The sequence below is a fragment of the Hyalella azteca genome, unplaced genomic scaffold (genome assembly GCF_000764305.2).
Source record: "Hyalella azteca isolate HAZT.00-mixed unplaced genomic scaffold, Hazt_2.0.2 contig6852, whole genome shotgun sequence".
NCBI lineage: Eukaryota > Metazoa > Arthropoda > Malacostraca > Amphipoda > Hyalellidae > Hyalella > Hyalella azteca.
In genome coordinates, this window is record NW_025936994.1 from 503 (window position 1) to 20,632 (window position 20,130).

Consider the following 20,130-nt stretch of genomic DNA (forward strand, 5'->3'; position numbering starts at 1 on the left):
TATACAGTGAAAAAAGACCGAAAATAATGAGCTTATTTACCTTCAAACTTTGGGACACCAGCAAGGCCTGTTGAGACTGCGCCTGCCACTGCGCCTGCCACTGCACGTGAACACAAACAATTAGTCACACAATTACCATACACATAATTACCGTACAGATATATATACACATAATTGCCGTACACATATAAAACACGACTACCACGGCAAGGTGTAGTGAGAGGTTGTCATTTTATGTAGTGAGTTTGTCATTTTAACATGGTTATAGTCACACAAGGATTGCCAGCACTGGAGGATGAACTAAGAAATATTCATGCGTCGTACAACTGACCTGGCGCCGTTCGAGTTCGTGTTGCTGTAGAGCAGCCGCGTGTTTATGGTACAAGTCAACTTGGGTCTTCACAACAACGTCAAGCTGCTCCCGCGTGGTCTGCAATAGACTCTGAGTCTGTACAAGCTCTTGGCTTTTGTGTTTTAGCTGAGTTTTTGTCTGCACCAGCTCTTCCTTGGCCTCCTGCAACATCAGGTCCACTACAGCAGCGCCCATGTTCTCGCCTGCTACAAGAATGCGAGTTTCCAGTAATTCTACTGCAGAATAAATATCAGCTAAAAGCAAATATAATGGAGAAATTAACAATGCCACTGTACGAAACAAAGAGACAGAAGACACGCCAGGCTTGCTCATAAATCCGATTAAATTCTACACAAATTAAATCCAATTAAATCTACATAAATTAAATCCAATTATATCTACACAAACTAAATCCGGTTAAATCTACACAAATCCGATTAAATTCTGCACGCATCTCCGGTCAAGTGGTTTGAACCTAGATCCGGTCATATACCTCAATTACGCTTGATTTGACAGTGTAATAATTGGGAAGACCATCGTAAATTATGTCAATACTGAAGATGAGGCTGACGAGGCACGTACCAGGTGAGGCAGGAGGAGAGCTTGAGGACGTCCGGGAGGCGGACGAGGCCACGCAGTCCTCCACGTCCATGAGCCACTTGTGGCGCTGGTGGCGCAGCTCCTGCAGCTGCTCCTCCAGCTGCTGGATGTAGTTCTGCGGGAGTGTGGGGGTGACAGGTGGGGAGTGTTTGAAGTGCAAATAAAAATAATATAGCCACCTATTTCATATAATATAATGTAATAATAATAATAATAATATAGCCACTTATTTCAGCAAGATATAGAAGAGTTAACTTAACACACATCTCTTTGCAGCAGCCTCTCCTGCAGGCTCTGGCGCTCCGCCTCCAGCGACTGCCGCTCTCTGCCATATTTTGAGCACAGGTCGCTGGTCTTCTGCTCCTGCAATGAGTTAAGTTGCATTCCTCATCTATCCGCAATTAGTGTACAAAACTTGCATTGGTATAAAATCTTATATTTTCAACACGTTAGATGACCATCTATCTTGCACCACCTCGGGCCGTGCTGAGGCATCAAGAGAGGCGGAGGGGGCGAGGGTGTCGTGGCCTCTCTCGTCTTCAGCCTCAAGAACCTCCTCCTCCTCCAGACGCTCAGTCTCCTCCACTCTGCAAGTTAAACTCAACTATTGGAGGTTTCTCGGAAAAACTTTGGACAAATCTCGCAGGATATCGGGATTCTAAATGACGGGATTTATAAAACCTCAAAAATATTTTCTTCCAGATAACGCCAGGTTAACTTAGCAGGACAATGCAAGATTAATCTAGCTCAATGTATGAAAGAAAGCTGAGCGACTTCCAACAACGTATTGAAAAGCCTACCGTTTTTGCTGCAGCTCCTTGATCAGAGCGTCCTTCTCCTGTAGCTGCAGGGTCAGTCGCCCCAGCTCTTCATGGAGGCGAGGGTCTCCTCCATGTCGCAGATGCTGAGCTGCGACCCCCCATAGTCAGCACCCACGCAGCTCTCCTGCAGCACACCTCACATCTTCATACTTGCTCGGACAACCGAGAGTGATTTCCTGAATTAATTAACATTTATGGAACTAAGCGGTATCATAATTAGGAACGTACCACTCCCTTTCGGAGCGCACCACTCCGCGGTACCAGCACCGTTTTTGTCCACCCTTCCTCTTCCTACAGAATCCTACCTCTCCTTTCACAGGTCTAAGATGTCGTTGACCTTCCCGGCTTCGGATATGATGGCCTCAATAGTGGCTATGTTGGCGAGGGTCTCATCGGCGCAGCTCTCCTGCAGCACACCTCACATTTAAAAAGCTATCCGGCAGCACACCACAGCAACTATAATGAAACGTCTAACAAATGAGCGTAACTTTACCACCGAAGCAGGGAATTTCATGACTATTTCAAGTTTTTTTATCATTTTTTATCAAGTAAAGAAAGTATTTGAGCAACACAATTAGTCGAGGGAGTAACATTGAAGAGAGGATCTCAGTCAACACACCTGCGAGGTCCGCAGATCTGAGGTGAGGGGGCGGACAGCCTCAGGGGGGGCAGCCTCAGCAGCCTCAGGGGGGGCAGCCTCAGTCGCCTCCACTCTGCAAGTTAAACTCAAACTGAACACTGTAACATTATATACATATATTTATCTAATTTGTCGCGTGTTTCAAGCCTGCCACTCGGTATTGGAGAATGTTGGGACACATTCAGGACAATATTCATTCAAGCACTTTTTGTACTAAGTTCGAAAGAAATGTTGGACGTTCAATGTATGAAAGAAAGCTGAGCGACTTCCAACAACTTATTGAAAAGCCTACCGTTTTTCTTCTCGCAGCTCCTTGTTCTCTTGCCGGAGTGCGAAAATTTCTGTGTCCTTTTCTCGCAGCTCCAGCTGGAGCCGCTCAACCCTCTCAAGGAGCGAGGCCAGGGCAGCGTCATGAGCCTGCGAAGACGCTTAAGTCACATAACATAACATAGTGATGTCGGCGTTGAAGTGTAGGCCTGATGTGGCCTACACTTCACGACACAAGAAGAAGAAGAAGAAGAAGAAGAAGAGCAACCACAACCACCACCACCTCACCTCCTTCTCCTCCTGCTGCCGTCTCGCGGCCTCTGCCCTGGCGGCAGCCTCTTCCGCCTCCTTTTCCTCCTGCTGCCGTCTCGCGGCGTCGGCCTTCGCTGCCTAAAAATGCAAGACAAAAAAATGAAAATGCAATTCAAGCAACGGATCTTTTGAGAGGAATATAAACGTTTAAACCAAGTTACGGAACCAAGTATAAGGGTGATCACACATAGCGGCACTAACCGTAGGAGGTACGTGACACAGGTTGTGATTAAATCCAAAACTGACCTTTGACGTAGGGCTTGTGCCCTTAAATGGTCGTCCGCACTCCTCACAGACAGCTTGAGGGAGCTGGAAAAGAAAGAAAAGGAGTCAAAATTAGGATCAAGTAATTAAAATAGAACAACAAAATTAAAGCAACTTTTTTATAAAGCACTTATAGAGTTTTTTTTTTTAAATCAAGCACCACTGCTTACTTCCAGCTTGTTGCTGCTGGCGCCGACAGCGGGCGCAACGGCGAAGAAAAGGATGGGCAGGTACAGAGCTGCCGGAGGCAGGGCTGCTCTTGGGAGAAACCTTCTTCAGGTTCCGCACGGCTTTCCTGCCATCTGGAAAGAAAGAACAGGAGCAATAGAAAGTTGCTGTTCTTTAACAGAATAACAGCAACAAAATTAAAGTTTTTTATAAAACATGCGTATAAAGTTTTTTTAAAAAGCAAGCAGCACTGGTTACCTCCAGCTTGTTGCTGCTCGAGGTTGCTCTAGGTTGCAGGAATAGAAGGATGGTGGAACCACCACCACCACCACCTACGCCCTCCGCCAGGGCTGCCTCCGCCAGGGCTGCGCTGCCAATGAACCACTGGCATGTGCCACATTTTCGAGGCATCTGGAAAGAAAGAACAGGCGTAAAAATTTGGATCACATTAGGGTAACACGGGGCAGCATTAGGAATTCATATGGAGAGCTAAGGGGCGCCAACCTACAAAAGTATGGGAACCACTGCCATAATCAATGCACATAGACACACCACGGACATAGTCGGTGTCACCAGAATTTTCTAAAAACTAATGGTTAAACAATATTCTTCGTACGTTACGCATACTGCCGTCCTAATTTCTCTAGACATTATCAATGACAACAGTGCAAAAATTCAATGTATCGAATCGTGCTTCTTTCAGCATTTCAAATAGTTGGTGTAGCCATTGATCCGTCATTAACTAATTTACGAAATTATGCTTGGTACCGCTCCACATGTTTGAAAATACTACAGACTGATGTTCTTGCAAGGAATAGCAATGCAAGCTTAATAGTTTACGATGTAAGTAGAAAAGCTAACGAAAGTATCTGAAGCAAATTCTACGGTTGTAACTATACGAGTTATGATCTGTGGGCGAAGCCGCGGAGACACTACGTGACTACAAACGTTGGCAAGCAAGAAGCAGTTAGTTTTGGTAACACACTATGGCTTTGCATCACATTGCAATTCCTCTTAAGATGACAGCCAGTTATAGTATCAATTGCACTATGATTATGAGTATAAATTCAATTTTTCAAGCTAATTTCTATAAAGAATGAAAATCGAAGAAGGAAAAAACTCGTACTACTTGGCCTTTATTTGAGATAATTAAATATATTTATATTACGTACCGTAGATATAATATTAGTACTATATTAATATATTTAACTATTTCATCCTTGGATAGACTAAATAAATTTATAAAATTGAAGAACATGAGGCATTACAATTGATGAAGCAAATATACCCCCCTAATGCCAGCTCACCCAAGGCCTGCTTCAAGGAATGGTGCAAGGCGGTCGTAGTCCAATGGAGGCGATCCACAGGACAGGAACGAGTCCAGGAGATACAAAAATATGCGAAAGCCGGCTTTGGCTAACTTGATGAGCAGGGGCGATAAACTCAGCATTGGGTTTCCTGCAGTAGATTCCACAATTGCTCCTGACCCGGAATTATGAAAAGCGGAAATAGGTGTGTCTTTGTATCTTTCGAGTTGGACCATGGCTGCCTGAGCTTGCTGCTCGCCTTCAATATTCCATGATGTCATTTGAGGATTATCAATTTTACTATATAATTGAGGTTGCTGCTCGCCATCGAAGGCATCGATGAGCATGTAACTTATAAACAAGATGATTCATCTTATCATCTTATCGTTGATAAGATGATAAATCTTGATCGATAAGTTGGCAAGATCGGATTAATTTGATTGTCTAGACTCTAGAGTACCTTAGTAAACAAGCTTAATAACAGAACGTAAATAAAAATAAAGAATAAACATCAACATGCATACAAACGAAAAGATAGATAAATAGAGCACAGGAAAAAATTTAGAACTTATTGTGGATTGATTGGTTGCAGCTGCCTGCACTGATGCTGCGGTTGACGTGGTACTAGTCGCAAGACAATGCAACCCGGAGCGAATATAGTTAGTCTGATAGCTAGTATGGTTATGAACCTACTGGCTCTGGCTGAGTGCTGACTGGCTCGACCTGCAAACTTTACCTCTATTGGCGAATAAAAATTACCCTAAATGGGACCCAACAAGTGAAACAACAGCGAACCAGAACAAATTAACAATAGACAAAAAATGATCAATGGTGGGAAAATTTTCCCACACACTCCCGGGCGACAGAATTAGAAACAGTTTCGCATCTTAAAGAGAGCCTTTTCTGTGGCTCTTCTTTTAGGTCGCCTTGAGTCTTGAGTTATGAGAGAAGTAGGAGTCTTCGCTTTGTCTTCCCCATCGGATGAATTATCTTCTTGCTGATGAGAAGCAATGTTGAAAGCGTTGATCTCTAATGGATAAAGCAATGAGATTGCGTATTCTCCGAGGGAACGATCAGGCCGCAGAACCCCAGCAGATCGCGTTCGCCCGTCTTGGCTCTTGAACAGTTGAACGACCCTACCCATTGACCAGAGAGGTCGGGGCTTTATTGGTGAAGAAATCAAGACGAGATCGTCTTTCTTGATTCTGTCGCTCCAAGTGGGTTGCGCGCAGGCTCTGTCAGTTTCCCATAAAGAGACAAGGTACTCTTCATACCAGAGCTCCACAAAGCGAGCCAAGGTGTTCTCTCGGATTTCCAATGTTTTCAAAACAGTTTTCTGAGTTGGTTTAATTAGTTCTCCGCCTGCAACAGAACCGAAGCTGAGATTAGATGTTGAACATACTTTTAAGAAAGAATTGGGCGAAATTATTTGATTAGATGCATCAGCAGAATCTCGGTAAGTTAATGGGCGAGAATTTACCGCTTCTTGCACGTCTGATAATACCGTTAGAAAAGAGAAATATTCCATTTTACTTCTGCCCACGGCTTTGAATAAGCAATTTTTCACGACTCTAATTAATCGCTCCCATGCGCTTCCATACCAAGCACTATACAACGGTATCTTTATATGCCTCACCTTGTTACGGGCAAGCACCTCAGACACATGGTCATCTGAAAACGATTTCTTAAGAAAGTCAGCGGCCTGGGTAAATGAAGGCGCGGTATCACTATACAATGTACGCGGAAAACCAAATCGGTTGGTGAATCTAACAAAGGCAGGCAAGAAGGATGACACAGACATATCTTTGACTAGTTCTAGGTGAATGGCTCTAATATTAAGGCAGGTGAAAATAATTAAATACATTTTGATTGAGTCATCGCCGAACTTAACGTAGAAGTGACCAGTGAAATCCACGCCCACGTTTTCGAAAGGCCTAATAAGATTAACTCTGTCAGCATGATAATCAGTAGGAGGAGGGAGGCGATAAGCTAATACATTGAATTTAGTACAAAGAATACACTGTTTAAGAATACGTTTGATTATTGGCCTGGCTTTAGGAAGCCAGAACCCTTGATTTCGAAGAGTATTTAAGGTTGAAGCGGTGCCCATGTGCTTACACATGTCATGGCAATTCTTAATAATTAATTCTGTCAAGTAACTTTGATTTGACAAGAGTACTGGATTCGTCCCGTCAAAGGTTAAATGTTGACATTTATTTAGTCTAGTCTTAACTCTTATCAACCCATCCTTAGCTAAGAACAAATTTAAGTCTCTGACGAGAGGAGGGACTTTCTCATCCCTGTCGAGTAAGAAATTGTACTCATAAGAATAATGCTGCTTTTGTTGCCATTTTAGCCAGTAGTTCTTGGCCAGCGCGAGACAATCAACTCGAGCATAATGATGGCGACGGCTTATCTTACCAAACTGGAACAGTCGGGCGGTCACTCCAAGCAAGCCGTTTATTGAAGAAAAGTCAGTTGGTTCAAGAATGAACTGATCTTGCACTTTCATTGCTGTGGCTTCGCACGAGACAATCTCTCGATTGACAGACGACAAACAGTTCAAGTCGCTGCCAGGCCAATCCTCAGGCGTACTCATTAAGAACTGAGGTCCATGCTGCCAGAAGTCCATCTTCTTCTCCAGCTCTCTGACAGATATGCCTCGCGTCAGCAGGTCTGCCGGATTATTTTCCGAATGCACGTAGCGGAAAGTGCAAGTTGATTTATGTTGATCAAGAAGAATTTTTTGGAAGTCCATAATATCTTTGACTCTATTTGCAGAGCTGGGCAGCGCTACTTGGAAATGTAGCGGCGCTACCGCTACCAGTAAACAGAACCATGGCTGTAAACAGTATCATGGCTGTAAACAGTACCATGGCTGTAAACAGTACCATGGCTGTAAACAGTACCATGGTAGTAAACAGAAACAAGAAAGGAAGCCGCACCAAGCAGTAAACAGAACAAAGGCAGGAAACACATTCAAGAAAGTAAACAAAACCATGGCAGTAAGCAGGAAATATAACATAGGCAGTAAAGAGAACCAAGGCAGTAACAGAACCAAGGTAGCAAACAAAATATAGATTCGAAAATTGCTTAATTTCAAAGATCGCCTTTGATGGCAACAGTAGCAAAATGTCTTCTAAAATCAATCTCCAGCCGTCGTAACACAAAATCGACTTCTCCACTAACGCGGGACGTGAACAGGTTAGAAAATTTACAAGCTAATCGCTATTAAAGTTTGCACAAACAAACAATTACGAAGAAACATTGTTCATGGTTTGTAGCAACTGTTCGCGTACGACGAAAGTATAAGTTTAGTCGTTATGTTATCAAACGAGCGGCTGTATATGGCTAAGAAAGTATTTAAGAAACCATTACTAATAATTTTTTTTAATAATCGTGAAATAGACATTCAGAGGTTCTGGAAGAACGTTTATCGAAGCAATGACAGCAAAATTAGCAGCAAAATGAGACAAGCAGTAATTTCCTCCGCCACCACTAGCCTTGATTAGCGCCAAAACGAGCAACAAGTTATTTAGTATCTCGGAACACGATCATTAAATTAGAAGGCAATTTAGTTATTTGTCCATTTTTTGGCGCCAAGATAAAGATGTGATACAGCAGCCAGCAATAACATTGTACGCGCTAAGGTAATCCTTCACAAGAAGATGGCACAGCTCGGCAAGTTGAGACTCGGCGCTCGCCAGGCATATACAGGCCTGCCTCAGGCAGTATCTGACCTCGCTGCCTCGGCGGTAACCTCCAGTAACCTCTGGTACCTGCTCCACTCACCCTCCAACACTCACCCTCCAACCTCCAGTAACCTCTGGTACCTGCTCCACTCACCCTCCAACCTCCAGTAACCTCTGGAACCTGCTCCTCTCACCCTCCAACCTCTAGTAACCTCTGGTACCTGCTCTACTCACCCTCCAACCTCCAGTAAACTCTGGTACCTGCTCCACTCACCCTCCAACCTCCAGTAACCTCTGGAACCTGCTCCTCTCACCCTCCAACCTCTAGTAACCTCTGGTACCTGCTGCTCTCACCCTCCAACCTCTAGTAACCTCTCGTACCTGCTCCACCTACCCTCCAACCTCTAGTAACCTCTGGTACCTGCTCCTCTCACCCTCAAACCTCTAGTAACCTCTCGTACCTGCTCAACTCACCCTCCAACCTCTGGGAACATCTTTTCTCACCCTAAATCCGGTGGTAACCTTCTTCACTCACTGCCAACTTCTACTATCCTTTTGTACCAGCCCAGCAAATCATACAGATTAGAGATTTATAATCCAAACTTTTGACCATCAGCTTTTTTCATACGGGATATGAAACCAGGAGACTAACCACCCAACCTGTCACCTTAAATTGTCTTATCCTAGACATAATGACTATTTAATGTCCTTAAATATGATAAACAAACGGGCTCAGTGTTGACAGGATATTGGGACATTGAGTCTGATATTCTCTAGCGAATCAAGACTTGAAACGTGGTCATCACGGTCTGATCGATGAATAATTCTATGAGCATAAGATTGAAGATCGCCGCGGCGGCGATCTTCAACAAACGTTTTGTTTATTTGTTTACATTACGATGTTTATGTTTTTTCTGCAAGATATTTTTGGCGGAAACGGTAAAGCAATGCGGATTGCGGAAGTTGAAAATTTTATGAAATGACATGTTTGCAAAGCAAACCGCGATTTTTTGATCAAACAAAAATTTATGACATTCGAGCCGTGAGATTTCATACCTACTGAAATTATATGATATTAGAGCCGCGATATTTCAGACAAAAATAGGACTTTTCCAGACTAGAATTTCTGGATGGGGCAGGGATAAGGGCCTCCTCCAAGCAAGTTCTGCAGTGTGACAAGGATATTCAGTCGAGTCAGTGTGTTAGTTAATTGGAAGCGTGCTGGGGCATGCTGAGGGCAGTGCAAGTGTGCAACAGCAAGTGTTCTATGGTTTCAGGGGATCCACATGAGCAGAGAGATTGAAACTCAGCGGAGACGAAATACTTCTCAGCTGATCCGAACGATCACGGAAAAAATCATAAATGAAATCACTTCCGCGAATTTGAATGAAGAAAATTGAAATTTCCGTGTGACTAATTAAATTGCAGGTGTCAATTATAATGGTTCAACATGGTCAATTTTCACAGTTCGACCCATGGTTGAACTATATAAGGTTGACCCACGAGAAGTTCCGTCTTTTAGTTCAGCTTTCTTGTTACGTTACGTAGATCGAGTCAAACCCGTCATTCTTGTGACGGATTGGTTGACTGGTTTGATCGCATTTCGGTGATTGGTTAATACCCGTGACGTCACTGAGATCAGTGACGTCACAGGCGATCAACGAACTACATCCGCAAAAATGGGCTTCTGATGGGTCAACCTAATACTAGTTCAACCATGGTTCGACCATGGTCAACTATAGCAGTTAGGGACATACATCATATTGTATCATGAGTAATGTCATCAAACCATAATATATTGAAAATTTCCATCTCTTTTTAAAATTCATTATGAAAAAAAAGCTGCATGTCAATACTTTCATAAATATTTATTTTTTCCTGAGCAATTTTTTGTTTCGTTTGCATTTTTGATGCAAATTTGCGTCTCTGCCATCAAAATGAAACTTCCATTGTGTTGTTTTGAACTGCTAATAGCTTACTTTCTCATGTCATCATAATAGAATGGCCGTTTGACTGCACAGGCACGTCATCACGTTTTCAGTGATTTATTTATCAAAGAGATCAAAGCTCATTTCCGTGAAACCAAGAAGTAAAAACACAAATAAGAAAGAAACAGTTTCGACTTGCGTTTCATGACTGAAAAGAAACTGAATGAGCATGCTGATAAGACCCAAGGTTCAACGAAACAATAAGAGTCTAACTAACACCTAAACAAAATTAAGGAAAAAGATTGTCGACACGGAGTTCACATTTTGTAAGCATATCGAAACGCAAGTTACTAAAGCAAATAAAACTTTTGGACTGATCAGACCCTCTCACAATAATCTCGATGCAGAATAGGTAAAGCCGTTCGTCGCTGTCGTGAGCCTCACCCCTAGTTTGGAAACGCCGCGGGGTCGCCGAAACATGAAAGTGACCCCACCGCTGTGGGTTCCCAAAGAACTTGATCGAGAGTTTTTAATAAAATGGAATAAAGATAATTCCAAGGTAAAAGGGTGCGTCTTGGAAAGGAAGTATAATGATCTGAAGCCCTCATATCTTTGTTATCGATGTCTGCGTGGTCACCTCATAGAAGTATTCAAGCATACTCATGGTTTATAAAAGATTCCCTGAATGTACAGTAGAAAATGAAGCATGAAAAAAACATCAGAGTCCACGATTATGTATAAAAACTTCCACATGTGGCGTCGTGTTACCGACATGTGGACCAGACTCCATGCTGGCATCATTGACGCTCAGAGTATGAACGCGTTCATGAACAGACTAAAGAGTTATAATGAGGTATATGTTCAGATTTGAAATGCACGTCACTGCATAGGCCTAGTAAAAGTTCTCTAGCTATTTAATTCAGAGTCAGTTTTGACAAGTCTAATTTTACACTTCCTATCAACAAGTCACGAAAATGACAAGAATCGGTGATAGGCTAAACTTTACCTATTTTTCAGCACCGACACTACTATAATAAGAAGGCCTTTTAGCTGAAGCAAGCAAATCTGGCATTTCCATTAGTAATACAGAATAGAAAAAAAAACTTACATTGAATTTGAAGCTTCATGAGATCGCATTGCGGCACGTCAGCAGCCAATCCAAAATCTTAATTGCATAAAGATGTTTCAACCCCACTATTGAAACGCGCTTCAAGTAACTCCTTGTATGTGGCTGCTTAGGAAAAAGACCTTTGAAAACGCGCAACTGCTACGACTTTATGAGCTACAATAACACTCGCCACAACACGACTCTGTACATGAAATGTCAGCTTCAAGCCCATGGTCCACAGGAACGAGAAAACCAGGTGTCACTGTGCGACAGCAAAGACTGAATTTTCACTTTATAAAGAATACAGTGGAAGAACCTCGATTTTTTCTGAGTGGAATAAATTACAGCTAAAAATAACAAATTTTGCTACTTCTAATTGTGAATAAACTATAAATCCAAGTTTCTCTTGATGTTATCGAAATTTCTCTGCAGATAAAACATTACTATGCATGTGCACATTAATTAGATTATACTTGGATAAATTTTTACTTGGCTCATGATGAATTAGTGGATCAAGTTACAGCCTGAAGTAAGTAATTTTTATGCTTTTATTTGAGGATAAACTTTGCATCCTAGTTTCTCCTGAGGTAAGCAAAATTTCTCTACGCACATGAAGAATACAACTGGGAAGTTGTGGGAGGATGAAACTAACCTGTTTTAAAAGATTTTAGTAAAACGCGTGAAATTTACAAATCCAAGCTATAGAAAACAGTAGAGTATGACGGGATAGCAATTTTATAGCGAGTATGAGCACATGTTCAAAGTGGAGTGCAAGACTGAACTAAAAAAATACCAGAAATAAAGATGAATGATGGCGTACGGTAAACGATTTTATGAACATAAAAAACAGCAGTTATGAAGTTAGCAGTTGAAACGTTCAAATGTTCAGAGGTAAAAATGGGAGGAGAAGAGAATAGTGAACAATCTAGAGAATCCATTGCTAAGATATGGCATGAAAAGAGACCTTTTTTTTAAACCTGAAATGAGATGTTAGCAACAATTTACAATGAAAAGAATACAGTAGAGGAAATTATTAACATTTATTCAATATCATCCGATGAATAATGGTACTATCACTCATATAGTCACTTCACAGCAGTAATGTATGATGCAATTAAAAAATCCATGGGGGAACACCGGTATGTAAATTCAACGCAGCATGAAGACAATTCTGTTACAACAAACAAAAAAGCAAACCATTAATAAAATGGCAATCACATAATATTGGGAATAACATAACTAAAATCACGTACAAGTGTCTGTTCCTAACAGCAACCTCCTCCTCCACAACCTCCACCCTTCTTTGACTTTGTCTTGTGTCGAACTGAAGCACATTGAGACACAGGCTCTTCGTCAGAGTCTGTAGTTGAGTCTTCCATTGAGTCACTAGAATCTGTGTAGTTCCCTAAGCCAGGCAAAGTGCCTACACACTGTAAATACCCAGTTGCGCCAACGACAGCTGGGCTAGGTAAGCCAGTACAATCCTCAATGCCATTCTCATCAGGAGAAGCATCAGCATTGGTAGCAGATGGAATAGTCCCATTGCTGTCATCTTTAGAGGCAACTGAAGTATCAGCATCTGCATCACATCCTGTAAAAAATGTTAGAACATAATAAATTCAGTACGTGTAACAAACATGCACAGAAATTGTGATTGAAGAAACATTACAGTGAACAAGGTGCAATCTTTTTCATTAACTTTGGAATACTACAATGCTTATTCAGGCCTATGACCAATTCTTGGTTACAACAGAATTTAAGCAAAAAAATTCTCATTACTTATCCTTTCCTATCAAGTAAAATAATCACCAAAGACCAAGGGAAAATTAATAAACATATACTAACTTTGTTTTTTAGAAGGAGTTGTGGAGTCATTCAACCCATCACCTTTCCTCTTGATAGCTGCACTCAACAATGATTTCTGTGAGTTAGTTTTGTTCCTGGAAGATGTTCCTGAAGATGAATGAGTAACTGCAGAAACCAATTCTGATGCACGAGCCATCTCAATTTCAGCACGTCTTTTCCTGCAAAGATATAGACAAACTCTTGAAAACAATTACTTCAATACCACAAAACATGCATTATGCCTTCAGTATGTAGGTGTGTTACAAATTGCATGCACATTTTTTATTTCCTTCTTAAGAATCAATAATTAGTGATTTGTTAATAAAAAAATAATAATAGAGTAAGAGGAATCATGAAAACTTTTTCAGACCTGAATCTTTTCTCAATTTACAGCAAGTTAATAATTTTGTGACAAAATTTCAAGAATGTAGAAAATTAAAAATGACCAAATGATGAATCCTTCAGAAATAACCTTGCACAAAATTTTTGCGCTAATTCATGTTCAGTATGGTAATTGAACTAATACAGGGAAAATTGTGTGAGTGATAATTTACTGTAAGAAGCAATTACCTGAAGTCAGACAGAGCAGAACTCTCTTCATCTCTCACTTTTTTTTCCTGCTCCATTTTGGTACGGTCAACCATTTCAAGAAACTCTATTTCATCATCTTCCAAGCCTCGAACCATATTTTTCAGCCTGAAATAATGGCAAAGTTTTTATGCGTGGAGAGCAACTAACAAATATAGGTATACCTATAAGTGCCAATCATCAATAATACTACATTTTTTAAACCTAAATCAAATTTGAAGTTGAGGAGCAAATGAATAGTAGAGCATACAGAAATAACAAAAATTCAATGCTCAAAATTTTCAACAAGCTGTTGCCAACACTTTTTTGTCAGGATAGTTAATAAATGAATAAGACTGCAATTTGACTTAATTTCATACAGTTTTGATTTCAATACATGAAGTCAGAGATAGTGTAAGCCATGATATTTCATGGCTTACCTACCATGATAGTGGAATCTCAAGGTGCCAAACTTGTTAAACATGTACCTACCTATTTTTGATTGTAACAATTGTACATCAAGGCCATACATTTTATTCATACAGAATAATTTACATAAAATAGTGAAACACAGCAACATGTTCTCAAACAAAACTTTCAATGCTTCACTGTATTTGTGAATTGAACCCTTTGGCTTGAAAAAAAAAAACAATATAAATGGTCACATAAAATTTCTGCATAAATAAAACATCTACACACTTCTTCATGCTGGTGTGAAATATATTTATTACCGTTCCAGCCACCATCACAACTTTCCTGCCATTTTTGGAGCTTCAAGATCCGTTATCTCCTATCTAATTGTTATTTAAAATGTACTGTTAAACCACAATATTCCAAAGCTATCACAAATTGATCATTTTGAAGCTAAAAGTTTTTATTCACAAGTAGGAAAATTCCAATCTATTTCCCAAGTTTGTGCTTGAAGCTTCTGCCAATCATCAATTATCTTTATACTATATCATCAACATAATACCGTAATACTGTATTATTTGCCATATTAAAAAATTTTGCTAAAAAAAAAAAAATTTGCAGACAGGTGTTGCCTTTAAAACTTTATTGATGGACTTTGTGTAAATAAATCAAAACAAAACAGCCACCATTTCCGCTAGATGGGGTATTAAGAGACATCCCCCCGGGTTAATACAAGACACCCCTAAAAATGCATTTACAGTAGGACCTTGGTTAGCAAGGGCTGCGGTCAACAAAAAATCAGTTAATCACAAAATGTGCATAGAATGTCATTGATAGAAGAGTGCACCAAGCAACATAGAAAGAAAATTAATTAACTTGAACTATGATTTATTTCTCCAAAAAATATGATGGTGGTCACTAAAATATTCCTTTCTATTTCAGGTATGTTTTATATATTTTCTTGCTTTAGTGAATTAATTCACTTGACCCAATTAAGAAGGTGCAAAATTACAAGCCCAGACCTCCAAAATGAGCCAAACTCATCAAACTTTTATCTAACTTTTTTTGAGACAAAAATTTCTCTCCTTTTGTACGTACCTCTTGTATGATTCAAAAATGTACAAAAAAAATCTTGTATGATTCAAATTGTACCTATTCCAAGATTCAAAATTCTCTGCTTGTAACAGAAATCTTGCAGTTTCATGAGACATATTTGCAATAAACACAATTTGCAATATTAGACATATTAGCAATAAAATAACATATGATGGTTGATTCTAAAACATTCCTTTCTGTTTCAGGTGTGTTTTTACTTTTTACAATCTTTTGCTTTATAGTGAATTCACTTAACCCAATTAAAATGGTGTGAAATTACAAGCCGTCCTGTAAGCTTGCAGTGGACAAGATTGTTGTAAATGTTTAATGGCATGTTTATGGATATGGTAATATCACATCAATAATACGGTAATGAATGAATATGGTGATATCATATCAAGAAAGGATAAAAAAGTAAAAATCACAGAAAATGTCATTTATTCTACATCTACATCATCTACAATGAAAGAGGATAACTTCAGAGTACTGTTAGTAATGGATGAGTACACTCTGCATGCTTCAAACATTTTAAAATTGAGTTTTGTTTCAAGTGTCCCAGATTACCCTGTTCCCACGGGTAATTTGGGATGGTTTTATTTTGCGTCTGGCACCTTACAATAGAATCTAGAATTTTTCAAGATGCCCTCCGATAGCCCTCATAAAGAGCTATAAAATGAGCCTAAACTTGTTTATGAAATGTTTCATGTTGAACCATTATTAACAAAAAATACTCAAAACAGTCCCTTATAAGCCCGTTTGTTGGTATCAGGCCAAGGCATTGCAAGTTTGCTTATAATTTTCTTACTTATGATTGAAATCTTGCAGCTGCAAAATGACCAATTTTTTATACATTCGCAATCTCACAACCTGATTGTCCAGTTTTATTAATAATCAGATAGGAGATAATTCATCTAGCAATATATCAAGGAACCTCAAGGTGCTGCAATTGAGGGAAAGCTCAGTCACAGCTCAAACTGTAAATATTTTCCATGCCAAATTGCAATTAAATACACTTTTTTCCTTGTTAATTTTAAAAAATTGCAGATAGATATTAGCAGTATTACTTACTTTTCTACTGGAGAAATACGGAAAAGGCCTATGATTTATAATTATTATTGAGAATTACTTAATTCTGCACAATAGTACCTATATAGATCAGTTTGATAGTAGATATATTACAATTATTCCATGCATAAAAACCACTTAAATATTGGGTTATATTTTTAAAAAATTACCAGAAAAAAACTATATTATAGTCAGTTTAAAAAAATTGCAGGCAAAAGCGTACTGATATCCTCATTTCTAATAAAAAAATTAAAGCATTAGGCAATGAAAAAAAGTGTGAACCCTAGTAAAACTGAAAAATATTACCACCAAACGGGTTATTAAGGGATGGTTTTGAGCATTTTTTTGTTAAAAACTTCTTACCATGAAACATTTCATGAACATGTTTGGGCTCATTTTAAAGCTCTTTGCAAGGTCTATCATATGGCATCTCAAAAAAAATTCCATATGCTATTTGTAAGGTGCCTGATGCACAATAAAAGCGTCCCGAATTAGCCCTGGGAACAGGGTAATCCAGGACACTTGAAATAAAACTTGATTTCAAAACGTTTGAAGCATGCAGAGCCAGCATGGAAAATTTTACCATTAGGGCCGTGACTAGAGCTTTCCAGCCATTTCTGGAACCGCAAGATTTCTGCCAGATGAATTATCTCCTATTTAATAATAAAAAAAAGTGCACGATCGGCAGCATGATTCCAAATGAATGAAAAATTCATCACGTTGGAGCTGCAAGATTTCAGAATCAAGTAGAAAAATTCCAATCCTGATGCAGAGCGTACTCATCCATTACTAACAGTACTCTGAAGTCCTCCTCTTCCTTTGTAGATGATGTAGATGTAGAATAAATGATATTTTCAGTGATTTTTACTTGTTTTTCTTTTATTGATATGAAATTACCCTTTCCATTCATTACTGTATTATTGATGTGATATTACTGTATCCATAAACATGCCATTGAGCATTGACAACAACCTTGTCCACTGCAAGCTTCATATCAGCAGCCATACAGCACTTTTCTGTATCTGTAAGACTGTAAGGTCACAGGACGGCTTGTAATTTCACACCATATTAATTGGGCCAAGAAAATTCATTAGGGTAAACGCGGTATATTCCGACATCGTAGGTAATTCCGTCACTTTTCTAGTTTTTCCTTTATATTAAGCTTTGTTTTAGTTCCATGCGTTCATTGATGGTTGAAATGGTGACGTCATACATTTGCGTGTCAAAATACTGAAAAACACTAGGTCTTGGCCATCTAGCGGGAAAATATTAAGATCCAAAGAGAGACAATGCATGCCACGTGGTGAGATCATCGAAAAATGTGTCAAATTTGACAGTTGACATGGCTCTACCAAATAGTGAATAACTGTTTTTATAGGTAGGAAGAATATTATGGTTTGAGACTTTTAAATACGTCTGTGAATATATTAGGAATCCTTTAAGTATACTTGTATTTGCTGATTTCAAGTCGTAAATAAATTAATAGATGATCAAGTTGAGATGTTGGATTTCGACACATGAAAACTAATTCCGACACAACTTGAATTGGACACACACAGATCTTTCAAAGCTTTGTACAAAAAATTGAAATTTGCTTAATTAAAAGCCTAATAGCTGTTAATTAAAACGTAATTAAGTAGTGTTCAATATTCGTTAGTGTTCTAATTCAAAGCCGTGTTGTATCCCAATACAGCTCACACAGCAAACGGAATTTGAACATGTGGATGTTGGCAATACATATCAGTTAAATTTGAAGCGCTGACGCAATACGACTCACCACGTGTCGGATGTTGCCACACAAAGTGACGGAATATAGGGATTTGGTAGGTTCACATTCTAAAGGCTTTTTAATAAATATGGCAACATTTTGTGACGTTTCATCGTTGCTGACGCGTAGTGAAGTGTTTTGAGAGTCATGTGAAGGCAACAGAACTTACGTAACGCATACGGTTTTTTTTTTTAGTTTTTCATTTCTCGATGCATCCTTAAAGTGTCGGAATATACCGCGTTTACCCTATAACAAAAAAAAAAAAAAAGATTGTAAAAAACATATCTGAAAGAGAAAGGAATATTATAGTCACAAGTGACAACCATCATATTTTTGGAGAAATAAATCAAAGTTTAGGTTAATAACTTTTCTGTTTTATGTTGCCTGGTGCACAATTCTCTCTATGGATTGGATGGCATTCTTTGAAGATAAAATGATATGATACCAGTATTATCATACATACAAAATGGATTTAAATCTTGAGTAAATGAGAAAATTAAAAATGGACCGAGTCTAAAAATCACAGGTTTGCCACTGGCACTATGATTGATACCGTAGTAAAAATATTTAACTTTACAATACTATTTTTAGTTTTGCAATATTTTGATTAGTTTAGCTGCTACAACATTTCTACAAAATGTGGGATGACTGTCCCAATTTACTGCATCCATCCCTTAATACCCTGTTTGACTCAAATTGACTGTAATTTCTTATGAACTTAAACATCATTTAAAAAGAAAAAAGCATTAAAATTTTACCTGTGTGCATCTTCATATTCCTCTTGTTTCCTAAGTCTTTGTTCCTCTAGTCTGTGATATAGGGTACGGTTGTCTACTGGCGGCTCTTCAGGAGGCTCCTCAGGGTCCCCTTCTCTCTTTGTGAGATTCCATGCTTCTTTGAGAATCTTCTTCTTTGCCTCAATATCAGACTCGCTAATAAACCTATTGCTCATTTTAAAATAAAAATTATGATCGACTTTTCGTGCAGCAAGATACAGCAGGTGCAACCGTGCAGGAAGGCTTTGAATACGTTCTCTTTACAATGATCTTCAACTTCCAACAACTCAGCCTGACACTGACTGACGGTGACCACTGACCGAATGAGCTCCAACGCCTCACTCAACAATAATGCCGCTTCTGCAGCAGCGGATACTGGAAAGATTTTTCGCCTTCAATCTAAATAAGCCTCACTGGTGCATCTCTAAAATCTATATCATACACGCTTTTTGGCACGCTAGGCTGCATTTGAATCATGAAGGAACAATGTATTTCTACATTAGTTCATTAGCTGCTATGTCGCAATAGGTAACTTCCAAATACGAGTTAAAAGACAGATACATACATACAAAACTCAGTGGTTAAAGCGGAGTACAGGGTTGACGCAAAGAAGTGCTGGTTCGATCCCAGCTATGTGCGCCAGTTTCTGACAAGAATCGGCAAGGATGCCGGGCGGTTAAGCAGTGCAAATTTGAGGCTGCGAGTGCGAGCCCGCAACAAGCTGTGGATATTCTGCTATGTTAAGAATCGGCGACAGGCCTACGGCCTAATAAACGCTGAAACCGCTATATATGATTACACATATACTAACAAACAACTGTTGATGATTAGAGACAAGATCAAAAGTGTTTTGTCCGTACTAATATCTGTCAATAGGTTTCTGATCAGACGCGCGATCAGCAAGGGGCAACATTAAGTAATTCCCATGAGGAAATAAGATCAACCATCAGTTATTCCCATGGAAAAATAGTATGCATTCAAAGTAATTCAGTACAACTACGTGTCAAAGCAGCATCAACCTACTTTGGCATACGGATTGCTGGAGTAAGGTGCTATTGTCTAAAGGTGCCGGTACACAGGAACACTACTGGCCGCCAGTTCATCCGCCGCTTGAACTGTCCTCGTGTATAGGGGTTCAGCCGCT

At 39.5% G+C, this 20,130-nt stretch overlaps 3 protein-coding genes across 3 annotated transcripts; all 3 read right to left on the bottom strand.

Annotated features, from left to right (window-relative positions):
- Positions 1–1,000: 1,000 nt before the first annotated feature.
- LOC108677437 lies at positions 1,001–3,985 on the bottom strand. The gene is made up of 12 exons (XM_018165655.2): positions 3,977–3,985; positions 3,676–3,835; positions 3,427–3,509; positions 3,239–3,301; positions 2,969–3,070; positions 2,706–2,830; positions 2,393–2,486; positions 2,079–2,179; positions 1,753–1,897; positions 1,428–1,539; positions 1,217–1,315; positions 1,001–1,067 (listed from the first exon to the last, which is right to left on the bottom strand). The coding sequence occupies exons 1-8, from the start codon at positions 3,983–3,985 to the stop codon at positions 2,087–2,089; spliced, it is 729 nt and encodes a 242-aa protein (XP_018021144.1). The 3' UTR covers positions 1,001–1,067; positions 1,217–1,315; positions 1,428–1,539; positions 1,753–1,897; positions 2,079–2,086.
- LOC125178077 lies at positions 3,451–7,021 on the bottom strand. Its single transcript, XM_047881017.1, has 3 exons — positions 4,732–7,021; positions 3,683–3,835; positions 3,451–3,558 (listed from the first exon to the last, which is right to left on the bottom strand). Exon 1 carries the CDS (start codon positions 6,851–6,853, stop codon positions 5,600–5,602), a length of 1,254 nt encoding a protein of 417 aa, XP_047736973.1. The 5' UTR covers positions 6,854–7,021; the 3' UTR covers positions 3,451–3,558; positions 3,683–3,835; positions 4,732–5,599.
- Positions 7,022–12,484: 5,463 nt separating this feature from the next.
- On the bottom strand, positions 12,485–19,338 carry LOC108677436 (PSME3-interacting protein). Its single transcript, XM_018165654.2, has 4 exons — positions 18,969–19,338; positions 13,875–14,000; positions 13,305–13,483; positions 12,485–13,050 (listed from the first exon to the last, which is right to left on the bottom strand). Exons 1-4 carry the CDS (start codon positions 19,160–19,162, stop codon positions 12,725–12,727), a joined length of 825 nt encoding a protein of 274 aa, XP_018021143.1. The 5' UTR covers positions 19,163–19,338; the 3' UTR covers positions 12,485–12,724.
- Positions 19,339–20,130: the final 792 nt, after the last annotated feature.

Coding starts and splice junctions, on each gene's coding strand:
- LOC108677437 (XM_018165655.2), bottom strand. Junction 3,302..3,426: donor CCAGCAGCAACAAGCTGGAA/GTAAGCAGTGGT, acceptor TTTCTTTTCCAG/CTCCCTCAAGCTGTCTGTGA. Junction 2,487..2,705: donor GAGCTGCGAGAAGAAAAACG/GTAGGCTTTTCA, acceptor TTTAACTTGCAG/AGTGGAGGCGACTGAGGCTG.
- LOC125178077 (XM_047881017.1), bottom strand. CDS start 6,853: ATGTGTAAGCACATGGGCACCGCTTCAACCTTAAATACTCTTCGAAAT.
- LOC108677436 (XM_018165654.2), bottom strand. CDS start 19,162: ATGAGCAATAGGTTTATTAGCGAGTCTGATATTGAGGCAAAGAAGAAG. Junction 14,001..18,968: donor GAATATGAAGATGCACACAG/GTAAAATTTTAA, acceptor CCATTATTTCAG/GCTGAAAAATATGGTTCGAG. Junction 13,484..13,874: donor TCTGCTCTGTCTGACTTCAG/GTAATTGCTTCT, acceptor ATATCTTTGCAG/GAAAAGACGTGCTGAAATTG.